The sequence below is a fragment of the Staurois parvus genome, unplaced genomic scaffold (assembly GCF_062004578.1).
Source record: "Staurois parvus isolate SC_StPar_1 unplaced genomic scaffold, SC_StPar_1.0 ptg000224l, whole genome shotgun sequence".
NCBI classification, from domain to species: domain Eukaryota; kingdom Metazoa; phylum Chordata; class Amphibia; order Anura; family Ranidae; genus Staurois; species Staurois parvus.
In genome coordinates this window covers 1,676,279-1,696,662 of record NW_028318020.1, presented here as the reverse complement: position 1 = coordinate 1,696,662, position 20,384 = coordinate 1,676,279, and the positions used below count along the sequence as shown (strand labels likewise).

General features: G+C 45.2%; 1 protein-coding gene across 5 annotated transcripts; it reads left to right on the top strand.

Moving 5' to 3' along the window:
• Nucleotides 1-3,955: 3,955 nt before the first annotated feature.
• LOC149460626 (uncharacterized) lies at nucleotides 3,956-18,577 on the top strand. 5 transcript variants are annotated; one of them, XM_089679420.1, is made up of 8 exons: nucleotides 3,958-4,003; nucleotides 10,162-10,261; nucleotides 13,026-13,078; nucleotides 13,167-13,964; nucleotides 14,055-14,141; nucleotides 14,228-14,293; nucleotides 17,169-17,233; nucleotides 17,775-18,577. In XM_089679420.1, the coding sequence occupies exons 4-8, from the start codon at nucleotides 13,262-13,264 to the stop codon at nucleotides 18,219-18,221; spliced, it is 1,368 nt and encodes a 455-aa protein (XP_089535546.1). In that variant the 5' UTR covers nucleotides 3,958-4,003; nucleotides 10,162-10,261; nucleotides 13,026-13,078; nucleotides 13,167-13,261; the 3' UTR covers nucleotides 18,222-18,577. The 5 variants fall into 5 exon arrangements, with proteins under 5 accessions (XP_089535548.1, XP_089535546.1, XP_089535551.1 ...); XM_089679425.1 differs by lacking the exon at nucleotides 17,775-18,577 and adding an exon at nucleotides 17,332-17,729; XM_089679422.1 differs by lacking the exon at nucleotides 10,162-10,261 and having other exon boundaries at nucleotides 3,956-4,003.
• Nucleotides 18,578-20,384: the final 1,807 nt, after the last annotated feature.

Below are 20,384 nucleotides of genomic sequence, written 5' to 3'. Positions count from 1 at the left end.
TGTTGGCATTTTACATTATGACTGTGGAGATGTCTATGTCATTCACCTTAGGACACCCTATGATATTGCACACTACACATAATGTAGTTATTTTATTAAGAAATATACACACTCAGCACATGTTCTCCCAACAACTCAGCGGATATGAGGTTATCTTGATGAGCAACCCCATGTTGCATATCAAGTATAGCGCAAACAACTCAGGTCCAGCAATGATCCTAAAGGCATTGTTGGGTCTCAAATTGTCAAACGATCTGGGACCCGAGGCTCATGACTGCTTCAAATCCATTGAGGCTAATATTTCACCCAGACTGGATTTATTAAAGATTCCATTTCCAAATGCTGATGTTGTTTTCATAGATGGCTCCTGTACTAGACCAAATGACCAATCCCTTTTCAATCAGCCCAGGCTGCTGAATTGATTGTTCTCACTAAAGCATGTGAATTGTACAAAGATCAGTCTGTCACTATTTACACGGATTCCAAATATGCCTATGGAACAGTGTATGACCATGGTGTATTATGGTTTCTCAGAGGCTACATAGGAGCGGAAGGGAAAAAGATTGCCCATTCCCAACTATTAGCCAATTTGCTCAAGGTTCTCACACTTCCCAAGGAACTTGCTGTCATAAACTGCAGAGCACATACCAAAGGGGACGATGATATAACAAAAGGTAACGCTCTAGCAGATTATGAAGCAAAAAAGGTAGCTCAATAATAATTTGTTTTACTGCAGATACCCACTTTGTGCCCCATCCTCCCAGATGATTCCCAATTGATCACAACTTTGTAGTAGTCAGCTTTCACAAAGGAGCTCGAAGACTGGTGCTACCCTATTTTACAGAAGAATCCAAGGACTGGATTAATCTGCAAAGAGGGGATACCATGCATCCCACGGTGTAATGCCCTGATATACATTGCACACCCTGATATACATTGCACAATACCATGGGATAGGATATATAGGATGGAAGGCAACCCTAAAACAACTCCAAAAAGATTTTTATATCACAGGAATGGCGAAGTTAGAATAAGATTATGTAAAAAGATGCATCACATGTATCAGGAGTAACCCAAACAACCCAAATAAAGCCATGCATCAACACCTGCCTTACCCCACAACACTTTTTACACATCTTCAAATTGATTTTACACACATACCCCAACAAAAGGGAAGACAACAACCAGCTTGTGTGGTCACAGATGTGTTTTCCCGATGGCAAGAAATGTATCCCACAAAAAGAGAACGATGTTATCCGCAAGTTTCCGTTTTTTTTACAGGAAAATACCTACCCATTCCAGGCCGGAGATCGTATTGTGGTGAAACAGCTGACGAGAAACAAGAAACAGCAGGATTTCGTCTATGGACCAGAAACTACGGTCGTAGCAGTAACTAGAACAGCAATTCTCACTGAACATAGCTCCATCTGGATCCATGCTTCCAGAGCGAAGCTGGTCGAGAAAGGCCCAGGACCAGACCCAAGGAAAACAGGAAAGGAGGTACTAACGGGGGCAGAAAGCCCTGACCTTGAACAGGACAATCAAGGAAAAGGGGTACTAACGGGGGTAGAAAACCCTGACCCTGAAGAAGATGAACTGCTTCCCCAATTTTGGACCATGATTCTGCCACTTTCTCCTGATCATACTGATTTTGTTGGCATCTAGCCATGGTGAAGTGGTGATAATACAGGATTCAGGCCACACCATATTGTGGTATAATTCATCAAATACTGAGGTTGTCACCTTTATTATTAATTACTGCCAAAGTGTACAATGTTCCCATAACTCCCACTTACTCTGGTTGTGTAATATGTATCATACTGCACATGATGTTAGCTATGTATATATAGATGCCATAGGGGTACCAAGAGGGGTTCCAGATGAACTCAAGGCCAAAAAAAGACCAAGCAGCAACTGGATTTGAGTCTATATTTCTCATTGTCACCGTAAACAAGAACGTTGATAGGATAAATTATATTTAATATAATCAAAAAAGATTTGCTAATTATACTAGGGATGTCCTAAAGGGAACTGCTGAACAATTAGAAGCCATTCCACAGATGACACTCCAGAACAGGATAGCCCTAGATATGATTCTAGCTGAGAAGAGTGGTACATGAAAATACATAGACATGGTAGACATTTGTTGCATTTATATCCTAAACAACACAGGCCCAAATGGCAAAGTCACATTAGTCATAAAGAAACTTGAAGACTTGTCTATAGAGTTTAAGAAGAACTCCGGCTTAGACAACTTTTGGGATCAGTATTTTGAGTGGTTCACTAGCTGGAAACACACTAGTGCAGCTTGTTATTATCCTGATTATATTAGTTACCATAGGTTTTGTGGTTTGATGCATCCTCCCGTGTATTAAGAAGCTTATGAACAAAGGAATAGGTATGAGTATGTATGCAGAAGAGATCTAAGAACAAACTGCCCCACTGAACCCAAAACCCAAAGAGTACAATAGTTATCTAGCCAAATATAGAAAGAAGCAGAAAAAGAACTATGTTGTATAAGGGAAAGTAAAATCATATATGTAAATAATGATTTTAAGAGGGGATTGAAGGGAAATGTATGTCTTTTAGGTCTGTCATTTTGTTTTTCCCACTCCATTTTATATTCCATGTTGATTAATTGTTTTGTATTATAACCAGAATGAGTTAATGAAAATATGCTATGTCAGTTATGTATTACAGAACTATACTCACAAAATTCTTCTATCTTTTATCTTAGCTTAGCCTTGGTAGAGACGGTGAAAGTATTCAACTATTTCTTTGTATTAACAAGCACCTGTTTCTGTTATGATACAATTAAATGTCAAATATTTCTGTTCCATGAGAAAATAATTGTTTGTTACTTATAACTAATTACAATGCCTGAGAAAGATCATGTTCACAGCCTTGAAAAGTATCTAGCGAGATTCTATTGTATGTAGCAGATAAGTTTTTATGTAATATTATAGACATTCCTTATTCTTGAGAAAGTTAACGCTATATTGTACTATATAAGAGAGTTTTCGTTGTGGAATAAATTAGAAGTTTTTGGTTACTTATAAGACGGTCTCATGTGTGATTACTTGTAACCAATGCTTCTCCAGGCCTGAGGAGACAGAACGAGTGACAGAGAACTTAGACCAGGGGTCTAAGGGTCAATAGAACCAACAGGACACATTGGTTTTTGCAGGCTGCTGCATGAGGTTCTTTCCTATTTCTGGTTGTTTTTGGGACCTGTTGGCTTGTTGTCCTCCCCTCATGTTCTAGGTGGGACATCCCTGTTAGTAAGGAATGTAAAAGATGTTCTGTGTCCTGTGATGTGCAACAAAGAAAATGACATTTTGTGGTTTACCTGTAAAATCCATTTCTTGGAGTCCCTCAGGAATCCCAGAGATCCGTCCCCTCCTGTTATGGGCTATGGCTTGCTACAAACCTTTCCTATGTCAGAGATCTGCTCTACAAGGGGACGTCCTGTCTATTGTTTGCCAATGTCCGATCACCTGTAGGTGGGCATAACAGTGTTAGGAAGGATTTATAAAGATGCTTCGTGTCCTGTGATGTATTCCAAGAAATGGATTTTACAGATCATTGATGCCATTTGTTACTAAGAGACAGGAATTGTTTATTGCTGAAGGAACCCCTAGAAACCTTTGGAGGAACCCTGGCTGAGAAAGGCTGGACTAGGCAGTCATATATTTCTGTCCCCCTTGGTGGGAGTGGAGGTGACCCCTCTATAAGGATCTACAGTCCATACACACCCAGCACAAGGCCGGGGTCACACTACCAGACGCTTCTCGGGGCTGCAGTTCCTCTGAGCTCCACAAGGTGGGGATCTCACTTCTACCCAGACAGGAAGTCTCTATGGAAGACAGACAGGAAGTGATGTCAGGCACAGACAGGACGTGATGTTAGGTACTGACAGGAAGTCTCTATGGTAGACAGGAAGTGATGTCAGATACAGTCAGGAAGTAGAGAGGAGACGTTGGTGGAAGTGGCAGCAGAGGAGGTAATAAGATGTTATGTTCTCTATACACCCAGTAACCCCCCAGCATGTCTGTCCTCTTCCTCCATAGTCATGTCAATCCTCTTCATCCATAATCCTGTCTGTCCTCTTTCTCTATAGTCATGTCCGTCCTCTTCCTCCATAGTCACGTCCGTCCTCTTCCTCCATAGTCACGTCCGTCCTCTTCCTCCATAGTCACGTCCGTCCTCTTCCTCCATAGTCACGTCCGTCCTCTTCCTCCATAGTCACGTCCGTCCTCTTCCTCCATAGTCACGTCCGTCCTCTTCCTCCATAGTCACGTCCGTGCTCTTCCTCCATAGTCACGTCCGTCCTCTTCCTCCATAGTCACGTCCGTGCTCTTCCTCCATAGTCACGTCCGTCCTCTTCCTCCATAGACACGTCCGTCCTCTTCCTCCATAGTCACATCCGTCCTCTTCCTCCATAGTCACGTCCTTCCTCTTCCTCCATAGTCACGTCCGCCCTCTTCCTCCATAGTCACGTCCGTCCTCTTCCTCCATAGACACGTCCGTCCTCTTCCTCCATAGTCACATCCGTCCTCTTCCTCCATAGTCACGTCCTTCCTCTTCCTCCATAGTCACATCCGTGCTCTTCCTCCATAGTCACGTCCTTCCTCTTCCTCCATAGTCACATCCGTGCTCTTCCTCTATAGTCACGTCCGTGCTCTTCCTCCATAGTCACGTCCGCCTTCTTCCTCCATAGTGGCTTTTATCCAGCAGTGGCCACACATGGATGGAAATGTGAGCGATCCCTGCTGAACCAGCTGAATTTCCATGGATCTATGGTCACCTTCAGTGACTTCCTCCCCTCCCCCTCATCTCCTTCATGATGGAAGTCATGCTGAGATCATCTCCCATTGGCTGAGCAATATTCTCATTTGTCTCTCAGCTCCTTCTTGCTATTCCTCGTCCTGCCTGTTGTTTCCTTGGATTGATTTTCTGTGTAGTGACCCCGGCTTGGTCTCTTGGATGCGCTCGTCTGTTGCATGCCCTGACCTTTCTCCTGATTCCTGGATCTCCTCCTCATCTCTCCTCCATATCCTCTTACACAGCTTTTCTCCACACCTGCAGTGACCCTGGGGGGAGGAAACTTGGCACCAGCACGCCGCCAAATCCATCCCCACCATTAGGGGCTCTGGAGACAATTGTCTGCTATTTACACTCCGTTCCTCCGCCCGTCACCTGATCACATGACAGCTTACTTCCACAGATTCCGGACAGATTTCTGGATGGTAAAGGTCAAAGTTCACTCTTCAGTTTAGGAGAGGTAGGACGCACCCAAGAAGAATGATTTGGTTTGCATGGGAGCCTCATATAGAGGACCCCTCAAATCCCCCCATCCAAATGTCCCTCCATCCAGAATCTATATGTTCTATGACATCACACTGACCTCACCGCCCCTCCCCCAAATGTCCCTCCATCCAGAGTCAGAGAATCCTATAATATCACACTGACCTCACAGCTCCTCCTCCCAATGTCCCTCCATCCAGAGTCAGAGAATCCTATGATATCACACTGACCTCACAGCTCCTCCTCCCAATGTCCCTTCATCCACAGTCTATATGTCCTTTGACATCACACTGACCTCACAGTTCCTCCTCCCAATGTCCCTCCACCCAGAGTCAGAGAATCCTATGACATCACACTGACCTTACTGCTCCTCCTCCCAAAGTCCCTCCATCCAGAGTCAGAGAATCCTTTGACATCACACTGACCTTACTGCTCCTCCTCCTATAGTCCCTCCATCCAGAGTCAGAGAATCCAATGACATCACACTGACCTCATAGCTCTTAGGAGGCATCCTGGCATCCTCAGTAGCAAAGTTGAACTGCTTGTCATGTGTTGTATGTAATGTCGCCATAATTGACACATTTTTAACCTATGGAATGTGGGGGTCCTGTGGGGGGAAATATTACCTCAGACTGAAATGGGGCTTTAATAAAATGGGGACTTGAATGGTAAGGTGAGGAGGATTCTGGGAATATCATTTGATTTTACTATTTGTGTTCAGATCTAGAGTTTAAAAAATCTATACTGGACGAAGGTATGTTTCCCTTCGCACCATCTGGCCAATTGATGAATCTAAAATATATAACCTTTACTCAAACATATAAACAATGTATCTCAGCTGTAATTGATGGCTTTATATAATCCCATTTTAGATGAAGTGACGGCATACAAGGAGGTCCTGTAGTTTGATCAGAAGCCTATCAGCTTGACTCTATAATCTCTGTTAAGGAAATGGAGTTCCCCCCCCTGGACAAAACTAATTGGATTGTATAATCTATCTTGTTACATATATGTAATATGGGTACACTCATCCACAGGCCTGAATGTCATCCTCTCGTGGATAAGCCCCATACATCACCATATCCAGAAAAAATACCTCACTGTCTTGAGGAATGCAAATGATGCATTGTAAAATGCAAACCTCTCCAAAAAAAGGGAGCGGAGTGATTACCATGTGCATTGAAAAAGTGTTCCCAAAGAAAAAAAGAATCTCTACGTTTCACTCCAGAAAACAGCTTTGTCAGGGATACAAAGAACCAAAATAGGTCACATAGAGGTTGGAAGTTGTGCTCAGCTGCACACGGTGGCACAATGGCACCTATCATTTGTTTCACCTCTATATATAGAGATGATCATCAAAATGCCCCCCCATCACACACAAAAGGAAGGAAGGTAAATCCTTCATTAACACCATGAGGTGCCCTTGATCCTAAACGGAAGATCCATTCTGCAAAAGACATTTATCTCGGCCCCCTTTTCTAGGACCCAGATTATATTTGTCAATAATCCAAAAGTCTAAGAGATCCGGCTTACCATCATGTTTTTGTATCATATGTCCTGCTACTGGTCTACCCTTGTTTGGAGCAATATCACTCACATGTTCAAGAACTCTTCTCCTAAAGGGGCAAATTGCTTTTCCTACATATATTAGGGGGCATGGGCATTTTAAAGCATAAATCCCCCCTCTGCGCTGCAATTATAGCAATCTCTTATTTTAATAATCTCCCCAATTTTAGGAGTAACAAACTCCTTGGTATTGCTGAAGAAAGTCCGTGCCTTACAGTGACCACACCTGAAACTACCTTTTGGTTTCTCAGGCAGCCAAGTGTGTTTCATTGATGATTTAGAGGTTTTTTCTAGATGACTATGTACTAACATGTCTCTCAAATTCCTCCCCCGTCTGTAGGTTATCTTGGGGTCTGTAGATAGGATCTGTGATAGATATTTGTCCTCACACAAAATGGTCCAATATCTATGATGTTGAAAATCTGCCCTGATTGATTTGAATATTTACCTATGATACGCATGCCTTGCTGGTCATCCACTTTTATGTTTTTCTTTTCTTTTTTTTGTATAATCTGTTTTTATTAAAGATTTTAAAAATAGAAGGTAAAGAAACAGTAAGGATAAAGACACACAGAAACATATAGGGCAGATATCAATATTAGAAAAGGTTCCAATAGCAGACCCAGCGTACAATGATGTAATACAAGTATAGGTCCAGCACATAGTACAGTACAGATGACATGCCACATACCCCCCACCCGCTGTTATGGCAGCGAGAAGCTTCACAAAACGTATCACCCATAGATCTGACCGCCACGCAGGAGCTACGTCTCTGCTCGAGGCCAGCCAATCTCAGGGCGAAGGATCAAACTTGCCCCCGTATACTTCAAACTTAGACAGTAAAAATACCATTATATAGCACAAAGGGCATTTGCAGAAACTCAGCACTCGTGTGAGAAGGCGAAGCATATAAAAATAATCCAGAGAAAAGAAAAATAAAAGAGGGGAACAAAAGAAAGAGTACTAGAGGCCGTATAGGGCCAGTAGAATAGGAATAGTAACACAGGATTGAGGGCACGATGCTCATGCTGAAACAGGAGGGGGACAATTCAGGGAGCAGAACCTTGGAGAGACCCACCACATGGCAAGCTGGCCATAGAGTTTCTGGGTCTAGGCATGCAGAGGAATACCAGCTGGGGGAGGGGGGGTCTGGAAGCCCAGATGGGGGACCCAAGGAAAGGATTGAGAATTGTAGAGAGCCCATATCTGGAGGAGAGTCAACTGGGTCCTCTAATTCCATAGAGTAGTACAACCACCCATCCCAAATGCCATGAAATTTCTCAAGGTTGTTTTTGACAGTATGGTTCCAGCGTTCGGCCTGATAGACCCTTTCAACCTCTTGCTTCCACTCTGCTACTGTAAGGCATCTACTCTGCTTCCATAGGCATGGTACTAGGCACTTAGCAGCATTCAAAAGATGCAGAGTAACACTATGTTTATACATTTGGATTGAGGAAGGGGTGCCATGAAACAGATAGTGTAGAGGGGTGAAATCAATAGGTTGAAAGGTCGTTTTCTGGATCCAGGGGGAAATATCCCTCAAAAACTTTTGAATCTTGGGGCAATGCCACCAAAGATGTAAAAAGGTGCCTTCCTGAGGACACCTCTGCCATCATGTGTTTTGGAACTAATGGATAAAGCATTGTAGTAGCAATTATGGCAAACCAGAAAACTCCAGGCATGGACTTGAGGAATACAAATGATTTATTAAAAACAGCGCTGTTTTGACCCAGCCGGGCACAAGCCTGCAAAGCTGAGTGAGTTATAGAAAACTTCTTACAAGCGTATATACCAATGATTACGTCACAATACATACATTCCTCTTTCACTTTCTATATTTTCAACAGGGTTCCTAAACTCTGCAGAATAACCTTGGACAGCAGCTGCAGATAAGAATACCAGCTACGAGCCAGTACACAGTATTCACAGGAAATAAGTGAGGAGGGACTATGAGCCAAAAGCCTTGCAAGCAGATACTGAAGTGTGGGGTCTTGTGAGCTACTATGGTGTATGCTAAAATATTTAAATATTACCAATACTGTGTGGTAAAATCAATACAATAATAAGATTATCAGAAAAATTGTGTAAAGAAATATGAGAAAATGAGTGGTTCGCTTACACTATACACATCCTCATACCATTGTGTCATAGAATATAAAGTCAGAAGTGGTGTCGTGCTTCACTACCAATTGAAAAAATGTAAATAAATAAATAATAGTCCAGCTTCAATAGAGTGTATATTATGCACACTTTCGAAGCTGGACTGTTATTTATTTAATATTTATTTATTCACATTTTTGCAATTGGTAGTGGAGCGCGACACCACTTCTGACTTGCAAGCAGATCCTGTTAGAAATGTTACGGTTTAAAGGGGAACTCTGCCATATCTGGGTGCTACCACATTCCCCCCTTTGATGCAATCGTAGTGAAAGTTTGAATGAGATAAAGCATCACCAATTAACCACTAACTACCCAAATCATAAGGGTCTAAGGGCAGACTTACTGATCTTGGACATCTAGGGGTTGATATTACCACATGGCCATTACATGGATTGCAGTCTTACTATTGAACAGCTGGATAAGCTAGGCAAGGACTAAAGGCTGGCGTCATGACTTTCCTCTCCCCATGTTCCCCATGCTACACAACTCCACTGAGGACAGTCATTTCAGAATTCATTATTGCAGCCATTTCCTCGCTTCCCTAAGCAAATATACTTATCATTTGCCAGGTACTCCCTTTCCCATTCTAACCCCCCCTCCGCAACCTTTCCTGGGGGAATAGTTTAGGTTAATAGCAGAGCATACATCAAAGATCCGGCTCGCTGCAGCATTGGGATTGGTTATCAGGGTACGGTTTATCAGCTTGCCTGTGGAGCTGTATCTCCATATGGTCAACCAGGTTTTAGTGGGTCTATAGGTGGGGTCATAACAGGTTACCTGGTTCCCTACCGTGCACATTGAATACATTGTTTCATTATGTACACAAGTGTCAGTCATTGTTCCCTCACCTTGATAATGAGGATGCCATAGTAACATTCTAGTGGTTACAGATCCTACTCTTGTAGTCTCCATACATGGGTCACATGACCTGCCCTCCCCCCTCTCGTTCTAGTCAGGGTTATTACTATGGCTACCAGCATTTTATTAAAACATTTTTATCAGGCATCCTATCGGTGTATATTCCCATCTTGTGCTGTTCATTGGCCAGTCAGCTTCCAGGTGTGACTGGAGCAGAGCTGGAATTCTTCCTTCTGGTCTGATTGTAACCTTTTCTTCCACCATGTGTAGACTCAACAGCTTCCAGGTGTGACTGGAGCAGAGCTGGAATTCTTCCTTCTGGTCAGATGTAACCTTTTCTTCCACCATGCGTAGACTCAACAGCTTCCAGGTATGTGCTGAGAGCAGGGCTGGAGTCCTTCCTTCTGGTCAGATGTAACCTTTTCTTCCACCATGTGTAGACTCAACAGCTTCCAGGTATGTGCTGAGAGCAGGGCTGGAGTCCTTCCTTCTGATCTCTTTGGTCAGCTTCAGCTTTAAGGGGTCTTGAGGGTCTGCTTTACTCAGCCAGGAATCTGTGATGATCCCACAGATTCCTGGCTGAGCAGCTCGCTTTGCTCTGGAGTGATGTATCCAGGGGGTCACCTTGGCCACCTTGATGGCTGTGGGAGTGGATAGAAGAACAGTGTAAGGACCTCCATCTGGGCCCTAAAAGGATTACGTTCCACTCCTTTACCCACACTGCATCTCCTGGTGCAAAAGGATGGATGGGGTTGGACAGGCGTATGGGGAGTTTCTCTTGAACCCACTTCCCTATATCCTTCATGTTCTCCCCCAATTTCTGTAACAGTTCATGGTTCACCACCCTTCCTATCTGGTGTAAGTCTCCCTTGATACCTCCAATGATGGGTGGGGGCCTACCATATAGTACTTCAAAAGGGGACAAATTTGTCCTCTTTGTTGTAGTACTCCAGATTCTCAACAAGGCAATGGGCAGCATCAAGGTCCACTTCATTTGGGTTTCCTGACAGAGTTTTGCCAGTTGTAACTTTAGGGTGCGGTTCATTCTTTCCACTTTTCCAGATCTTTGAGGCCTGCATACAGTGTGTAGTCTCCAAGTGGTCTTGAGTATGGCTGCAAATATCTGAAGGCAGAACAAAGTCAGAACCATTGTCTGAGCCTATGGAGGAGGGATCTTCATATCTAGGGATAATTTCCTGTATTAGGCATTTGACCACTTCTCTGGTAGTTTCAGTTCATATAGGCCAGGCTTCCACCCAGCCTGAATAGGTGCAGACGGCCAGCAGCAGATATTTATATCCTCCTGAAGGGGGCATAACAGTGAAGTTGACCATTAATTCTTCCATTGGTGAGGCCCTACTGCTTGTACTCTGGGAGTTGGTACAGGCCCTTGTCTCGGATTGTTTCTGGAACATTCCACACATCTACTGGCTGCTGCTTGTGCTTGCGTGGATAGACAGGGAATGTAAAAATATCTCTCTAGGGCCTATTCAATGGCTGTTTTGCCTGTTGTGTGTTCCCTTGTAGAATTCTGTCACTAATTCAGTTGCTACAGTAGCTGGAATGACAATTCTTCCATCCTGCAGTTGATACCACCAGTCTTCCTGTACTTTCCAGGTTCAGTCTCTATCCATTCTTGTTCTGCCTTTGTATAGACTGGGTCCCATTCAGAGAGTGGTACTGAGAACAGAGGGGCCATAATCTGTTGTGGGGACCACTGAAGTGCTGCCTCTTTGGCTGCTTGATCTGCTTTTCTGTTGCCTTTGGCCTCCTGGGAGTCTCCCTTTTGATGAGCCCTACAGTGTATTACTGCAACTTCCGAGGGGGCCCATACTGCTTCCAAAGTGTCTAGTATTTCTGTCCCATACTTGATGCTCTTTTCCCTGGATGTGATGAGTCCTCTTTCCTTGTACAGGGCTCCATGAGCATGAAGAGTCAGGAAGACATACTTAGAGCCCACATAATCATTCAGTCTTAGGCCTGCAGCTAGTTGTAACACTCAGGTCAGGGCAATTAATTCCACTTTTTGTGCAGAGGTCCCCTGTGGTAGGGCTGTTGCCTCAATCACCGTTTCCTGTGTGACCACTGAATAACCGACATAGCGGAGTCCATCCTTTACGAAACTGCTGCTATCAATGTAATATTCAACATCTGGCTTTCCCAAGGGACTGTCTCAAGTCTAGCATAGACTTCATCCATTACCTGGAGGCAGTCGTGTATTAGGGGTTCTTTTGAGGTGGGGAGCAGGGTGGCGGGGTTCAGAGTGTTAGTCTCTAAATGGATTTGAGGATTTTCACACAGGATGGCCTGGTATTTGACCATCCGGCTGTTAGTAAACCAGTGATTTCCCTTATAATCCATCAATGCCTGAATGTGGTGTGGAACTCCTGACATAGATCTCTTGACCCAGTGACAACTTGTCCGCTTCGGCCACCAAGAGGGCTGTTGCTGAGATAGCCCACAGCCAAGGTGGCCAACCTTGAGCCTAGTGTCCACTTTGGAAAGGTACGCCACTGGCCGACATTTTATAAAAAATTTTTTTTCACAACTCCGAGTTTATTAAAAAAGTCATATAAGGACACTTTTTGTTGGGGATAATTTACTTTTTGAATATTTTTTGATTATTTATTTTATTCTTATTGATTTTAACATATGATTGGTTAAACACTGTGGTCATCTAGTAAGAAGGAGCGCTGCCTTGTTTTTTATTTATATGCACACCTGGTTAAGGGTTAGGTGAGCTGCTTTTCACATTTGCATATTAATTTGCACATTGATTGGTTGATTGATTTTTTTGTGGCTCTGTCCATATTCTAATTATCTTAATGTGGCGTTTGTCTGGCCAAACCTAGTATTTCTTCCTCTAGACCTGTTAATGTATCACCCCCCACGTTGGTTGTGTTGGCATTTTTTACGTGTCTTTGGGGTCCCCCTCAAGCAGGCCCTGGGCTTTTTCTGGAGGCCATATGTCTTATGTCCTTTTCCCCATTGCAGATTTTGGAATACTTTGCCCCCCCTCCATCCCAGGCCAAGAGAGCCATTTGGTTGTCTTGGTAAGTGTGGCCCCCACCAGGGCAGGTGCTGTAGTTGGAGCCCAGACACCTATTGCCCTTTTGTCTTTTTTCTCATTGCAGGATTTTGACGTATCTGCCCCCCCTTGGGCCAAGAGGGCCAGTTGTTTCTTTTGGTAAGTGTGGCCCTTCCTCCAGGGCATGTGCTGTCTTTGGAGCCCAGACAACTGACCCTTGCCCTTATGTCCCTTTTTTCTGTTGCAGATTTTCACACTAACACACGGACATCCCACCACTTAGGACCTGCTGCTTCTGCTGCAAACAGCACCTAGTCAGACTCACTGCCCACTTGTCCTCCCATGGCACCCCCAAGGAGGCAAAGAGTCCAGGGTTCCAGGGGGGGTCATGGTGCCAGGGGGGATACTAGGCCCCCTACTGGCCGTGATGCCAGGGGGGCTACTAGGGCCCAGGGGTCCACTAGGGCCAGGGGGGGCATAGAGGGCCAGAGGTCTGGCTATGATATGAGAAGGTCACAAGCTGGTGGCAGAAGGGGCCAGGCTTCCTTCAGAGAAGAGGCGGAAGCTGAGCTGAGTACCTCACCTGGGTCTGATGCCTCCCCTTTGAGCCCAGGAGAAGGGACATCAAGGGCAGGCAGAAGGTCCCGGTCCAAGCCCAAGTTTCCACCCTTCTCCCGCGATGAGACCTGGGCCCTGGTGGTTGCTTATGTAGAACGGGCTGAACGCATCTCGGGGCACAGGCCCTCCCGCAGTGGTCAGGCAGCAAAGGACCGTCTGTGGAAAGAAATCATGGTGGCCGTAAATGCAGTGGGCAGGATGTTACGCCGGGACCTCAAGAACGTGAAGAAGCGTATGCGTGATCTGAGGCGGAGATTAAAGGAGAAGCTGACTCTGTGGGCTCAGCAGGGACATGTTACAAGGCATGGGGTGGACCCTGACCATCTGCAGGTCCTGTCTCAGACAGAACGGGCACTTCTGCCAATCATTAGCCTCAACACGATTGTTGGGGTGAAGGCTCATGGAGATAATGATGATTGCCACAGTGGTAAGTACACCACACATGTCCATATTGTGTCTTCAAAGTTGTGTTATCTTTTTAACATTTAACATTTGTTCATTTTGTGTTGTGTTGTAGCCAATCCCGAGGCAGGGGCAGCCCCAGCCAGCCCATCAGAGGACAAGCCAGATCACGCATACGCTGATCCAGAGGTGTTCCCTCCTGGTAAGTACTCATTGGGAATGCCCCCCGTAATGTTGAACAGGCTGCTAGAACATCAAACATCTCACATGTCAATGTCCTATTCACAGCACAACATCAGCAGGAGGAGGAGGAGCGGCTCCCCCCACTGCAGCCAGGAATGGAGGAAGATCTGGGTATGTATTAATGTGCTTGTCTACAACAATCATAATCACTCAGGATGAGCCAATGAGCATCCTCTTAGGAATGCAGAACAAACCAATGCTAAACTCTGTGTGAACACAAATATATCTCCACAACACGCTGGATTTCTTTGGGGTTCCTCACTGTATTGCGCTCAAACCCCTAGAGAAATCAATGTGAAAAACTGTTACCACACAGAAATGTGTCTAATCCCTGCCAAATGTCCTGGGACCAGTTTCCCTGAACCATGAAAAGCAGGTAACCCCACCAAACCAAATGGGGGAACTAACTGATGAGAGCAATAAAGTTCCAAACATCACTAACTAGCTGACATCTCCTGAGCGTTCCAAATCAGACTCGTCCTCGCAACTTCACAACTTCTCCCAGACACAAAAACATTCCACGCATGTAAACACATACATGTAATCTGACCGACGTCAACATGCTGAACTCTGACAGTCCCAGAATATCCAATGTGTTTGGTGTTTAGTGACATCATATATCATGCCTGCTCAATATACAGGAAATGATCCACTACAGGGACCCATCACCTCCCAATCGTGCCGCTCACCTTCAGGTTTGAGCCACACAAAGGGAAGGTCAAACACACTTTGGTCACCACTATGGGTGGCAGAACTGGCAACATTCCTCCACTTCACTTGGAATCAGTAAGTCTCATTTTAAGGCCGCAGGTCTCCAGGCAAATCCTTGTTAAAAGTAAAGCCCAGAAGAGCTCATGATTGTTTACATTTCCATTCAATGAGTTTATTGGCCCCTTAAGGATGCAGATTTCCAGAGAAGTGTTTAACCACTTGTCACCCGCACTGTAGCTGTCATTTGGCTACAGTCCAGGGAGGGCATCCTATGACATCCTGCCAGAACACGCCCTCCCACAGGCCCCTGGGGGTGCACACCCAGCCATCTCAGGGGTCGCTGTGGACACAGCTGATCACGTGATGTGGTAAAAGGCCAATCACAGCGGCCTTTTACCACGTGATCACGGCAGATCACCAGTAAATGCAGTTGCCGGTTATCGGCTGCACTTTCCTCATGCTGTCACAGTGTGAGGAAAGTACTGCAGATAACCGACAATTGGCAGAGGACGGATCGGCACCGATCACCAGCTCACTGATGATCATTGACCTGATGATCAGAGCCCAGCAGTGCTGCCAGTCAGTGCTGCCTATCAGTGCCACCTCATCAGTGTCCATCAGTGCTGCCTATCTCTGCCACCTCATCAGTGCCCATCAGTGCTGTCTATCAGTGCAGCCTCATCAACACACATTAGTGAAGGAGAAAAATTACCTGTTTGAAAAAGAGAAACAAGGACAAAAATTTTTCGATTTAAAATTTTTAGCTCTTTTTTTTGTTTATAGCACAAAAAACAAAACACCCATCAGAGATTAAATACCACCAGAAGCAACCACTATTTGTGTGAAAAAAAGGATAAAAATGTCATATGGGTACAGTGTTGCATGACCACAATTGTCATTCAAAGTGTGACAGCGCTGAAAGGTGAAAATTGTCCGGGGCAGGAAGGGGGTCTAAGTGCCGGGTAGGCTAGTGGTTATAAAAGCTGTGCTGACACTGCTGGCAGTAACATCTAGTGGGCCCCTCTCCTGACTTGTTTCATCATGTGATCTGGGACTTCAGCATAGGAAAACTTGGTCAACATCAAGAAATGTAGCTACTCACCCAATCGTCAAGTTCCAAGTGACGGCGACCATTCTCCCATTGCTCAAAATGTAGAGGCCAAATCAAATACATACCAAGACTGAGAATTCTTGGGGCCATTTTCCCGGAGTCCAAAAACCCAACCAGATCCAAATAAAATTACACAAAATTTTCATTTTTCTAATTCTTGAAAAAGGAATCCCCAGGGGCAAATCATTTTAAAGTGCTCCTCCCCCCCAAAAAAAAATAGAACCTAACTAATGCTTTGGGCCTCTTATGTAAACTTGGGGCCAATAATTAGACTGCTTCATTTTGGCACATCACATGACTAGCAGGAAGATCTATTCCTTTGCCAGACTTATCCACCGAGAATCTCGGTGGAAAGCCCAAAAGGCATCATAAAGACTAATCTATAGTTCATTGACAAATACACTATATTGCCAACACTGCTGGGATGACTTCCTTTCCGCACACATGAACTTGAATGGCATCCCAGTCCTAGTCCGTAGGGTTCAATATTGAGTTGGCCCCGCCCTTTGTAGCTCAGCTTCCAATCATCTGGAAAGGCTGTTTAATGTTTTTGGATACTCTGAGACTGCCACATGAGTTCATTATTTTCTTTTTCACATTGAGTTTGCAGGAGACCTGCGGTTTAAAAGTGATTAAAGGAGTTTTGGATGCATTGCTCTTGGTCTCTTCAGATCAACAGTTATATCAACAATTCTTTTCAGTGCATTTACATGCATTTGGTTTTGGAAATATTTTGGGGAACATTTAGATTTGACCCGACCCCTTTTTTTCCCTGGGTGACCCTTCTATAACCTATTGAATCCTTTTTGGAATGTTGCCTTAATGACAAATGTTATATCTTTTGCTTTAATGTTTGAAGCCCATGGTCAAAATGGCTGCAGTAGCTTATGGGCATAATGGAGCCATCCTAACACAGCTGCCTCCTTGTTTGGCAGGAAAGGTGGCCCCTTATTCTTATGGCCCCTGCTCCTGAGCCTTACCATGCCTCTTTCTACTCCCTACCAGTCTCCTGGGCTGTGGCTGCCAGTGTCCTATTTCTCTGGATAAACTTGGGTGAAGAACATACCAATGAGCAATCCCTCAAACCTTGGTCACAAATGTCACATCATACATACAGCCTAACTAGTATCTGTTACTAATCAGCATCTTGAACTCTATTTGCAGATCATCTTTTGCCCCTGGAGGCCCCAGCTGTTGGAGTGGGAGAAGAATCTGCATCTGATGTTGGGGTACGGGAACTGCTGTAATGGGTGGGGGATGTACAAATGCATGTTGCATGTGTATTTGGGAAATGGCATGTTTTTTTTTTTTTTGTTTTGTGGTGCAGGGAAGTTCAGGCACTCCAAACTTGTGTGAAATGCCGTCACCTCCACCTGAGTTGCCTGAACCTCCGGTAAGAGATGGTACAGATGTTCTCCCTAATGAGTCACCCATTTAGAGTATAACTCCGTTCCTGGCTGGGCAGGATTTGGCAAGGTGATGTGTAACTTACTTTTTTTGGATCCTTGCTTAGTCAGGAGCTGGAGGGAGTGATGTGCATGTGACAAATCAGCAGGAAGGTATCAGTCTGGGGAAAGATGCCAAACCATTCATTTTGGTCAAATGCTGATCCAGTGTAATGTGTCAGGGAAAGGCATTCACCAATACCTGGTCCTAGGGGTGGGACAAGAACATGATCTAGTGTTTGGTGTCAGACGAGCCCCCTGTCCTACTGTACGCTTGTGCTGTGTGTTAAACACTCTTTCATTTTTCGTTTGTTTCTCCTTGCAGTCAACATTGGATCCAGCTGGATCGGCACCCCATCTACCTGGACCCGGCCCCCTTCTCAAGCTTGGGGAAAGGCTGTTGTTCAACATGGAGAGATTATGGGAGCAAAGGAGGCTTTCTAATGCATCCAGTAATATAGAAAGGTTACTGGTGCTCCAACATGAAACCCTGCTTGGACTTGTCACCGCGGTCAGGGAGCAGACTGCAGCGTTGCAGGACCTTAGTCATGATATCCGGGCCTTATGTCAAGCAGGGCCTGAACAAAATGCACCTTCGGCCAGAGGATCCCAACCCCTGTGCAGTAGTTGTTTGGGGCCAATGCCAAGGTTGCCACAGAGTTCCCCTGTAGAAAGTACCCGGGAAGCAGCAGGGGAACAAGCTTTGGAGGTGCCAATTCTGGAACTACCCACTCTGGAGCAGCCCCCTCAAGAAACCCCACCCGAAGACTAGTATGCCTCCTTCCCCATGGATCCCTCTTCTGCACCTTCCTCACACTCCCCTTGACCACACCCCCACTTTCACATCCTCTCCCCTTGTTTCTACACGCCCCTCCTCTCAATCCCATTTCCACCCTTACCTTCCACGTGCTGCCCACTCTCCTCAGCCCTCAAATGCCCCTCCCCACATTCTCCCTGTCTTCCATTCCCCCCATTCAACCTCTCCCCCAGCACTCCCTCCCCACCACTCTTCCCCAGCCCCTCCACACACTGTACCTCCCCAACCCTCACACCCACCCCCTCTGCAGCCGCCTCCTCCTTCCCATTCATTTTGTATTTTTTTTTATAATAAACATTATTTGGAAAGTAGCAGAACGTGTCTTTCAAATTGTCAGAAATGCATTTGGGGTAATAATGGTGGCTTGGTCATGTCGGGAATCCAACACAGGCGCTTTTCTGAGTATGGCTGCCAATAATTCCAAATAGCGAACACTAAAAAAGCAGCACTTCAGAAAGAAAACTAAAAGGTGACCCTTCCAGAGGCATTGGTGGTGAGACTCTTTGGCCTTTCTGCTGCTTTCACCTGGTGGTCTGTCCTGCAAATAGTTTTAGCTGTTCCCCATCACACAAGTTCTCTGGCACATGTAGCGGTTGGCCATTATCTGCTAACCATTTGGCTGCCCCAAGGGAGCTTAGAATTATCAGTGGACTCTGTGGGCAAGGCTAACGTTCCCCAATATGGGAACACACAATATTGCAGCTTGTTTTCTAAGTGTCGGCTAGCTTTTGTCTTTTTGGGGTGCTGATTTTGGCCAAGACTCCTGCATGGAACACTCACCCCCCCAGAGACTGACACTGCTGTCCAAATATGTTCCCTGTGCTACTTCATTGACACACACTATACAAGAAGTGTGTAATATCCAGGACACCAGGCGTGACACCAGGACACAACTTACACACAGTAAGCCTGCCAAGGAATGCTAGAGACACAGAAAAGTTGGGAGATAAGAAGAAGGCCTTCTGTTGTTTGGACTATCATTATGCTGGACTAACTGGACCCAGACTAAGTTTGCTTTACACCCCGTGTAACATCTTGCCCCGAGATTGGTTGGGGAGCATAGGATCTTTAGCTGCCTGATTCTAGATGTGTGTGCCTATGGAATTTATGTGCCCAGTGGACACTTGTTCCTCACTTCATTCCCTCCCCACCTCTTGTTGCCAAAACACTGACATGTGAATGAGCAACAAGTTGGATCCAAGTGGTATGTGTGGAGCAGATAGACAATTTGCCTATTAGGGCCCCTTCTTTTCTAGGGGACATTGCATGTAACTGGTCTCATCCATAACTGATAGTCCTTCCAAGAGCAGCTTTCAAGTCATGTGACTTCTGTGTAATGCCAATCCCAACTAGAGATGAGGTGATAGGAGACATCTTGACAGAGTTGGGCCACAGGATCCCCCCACACATTGTCTACTTGGCTGCACCCCCTTTTGGCAGTCTGCACAACTCCACTCCACCAAGCTATGTAGAAGTCCCTGGATGGAATGAAGATCTACTCCAAACGTGAACAATGTAACGTGAATGGAGTGTTCTGTGTAACTGTTGCAGCATTTCACAAGAGGAAGCAAACCAAGATTGGGAGTAGCTGCAGACAGCAAGCAGACAACTTCAATCTTTATGTATCCCAGCTTAGGATTGAAGGAGCTGGTTTACCTCTCGGAAACATGCAATCCTATCTGCTACAGTCCTAAAGCTGGACTTGCCAGAAAACACTTCATTTGGACATTACCAGAAATTCCAGGTAAGCAAGATTGTCCAGTGCAGCTGGAGCTAGCAGAGTCCTGCAATGCTTTAGGGACATGCAGATCAGCTCCAACTGCAATGAAGAAGATTGCCGACCTGCAAAGGCTGAAGAAGGCCACAACACAGGGCACTGTCCAAGAGAAATAGAAAATGTATTACCAACAATCAATAGAAAACTATAAAACATCTTAAAACCAAAAAAAAAACTAAAAATGTTGCTTAATATAGGCCACAAGTCCAGGCTGGTCCTCGGCTGGGTCCACCTCCAGGGCTTGCTCCAGGGTCTGGATGTGTCGGCACACCCAGCCCAGGAGGCCACGAATGTCTGGATCGGGGAACAATGTAGAAAAAGCCAAACAAAATGTATTATCT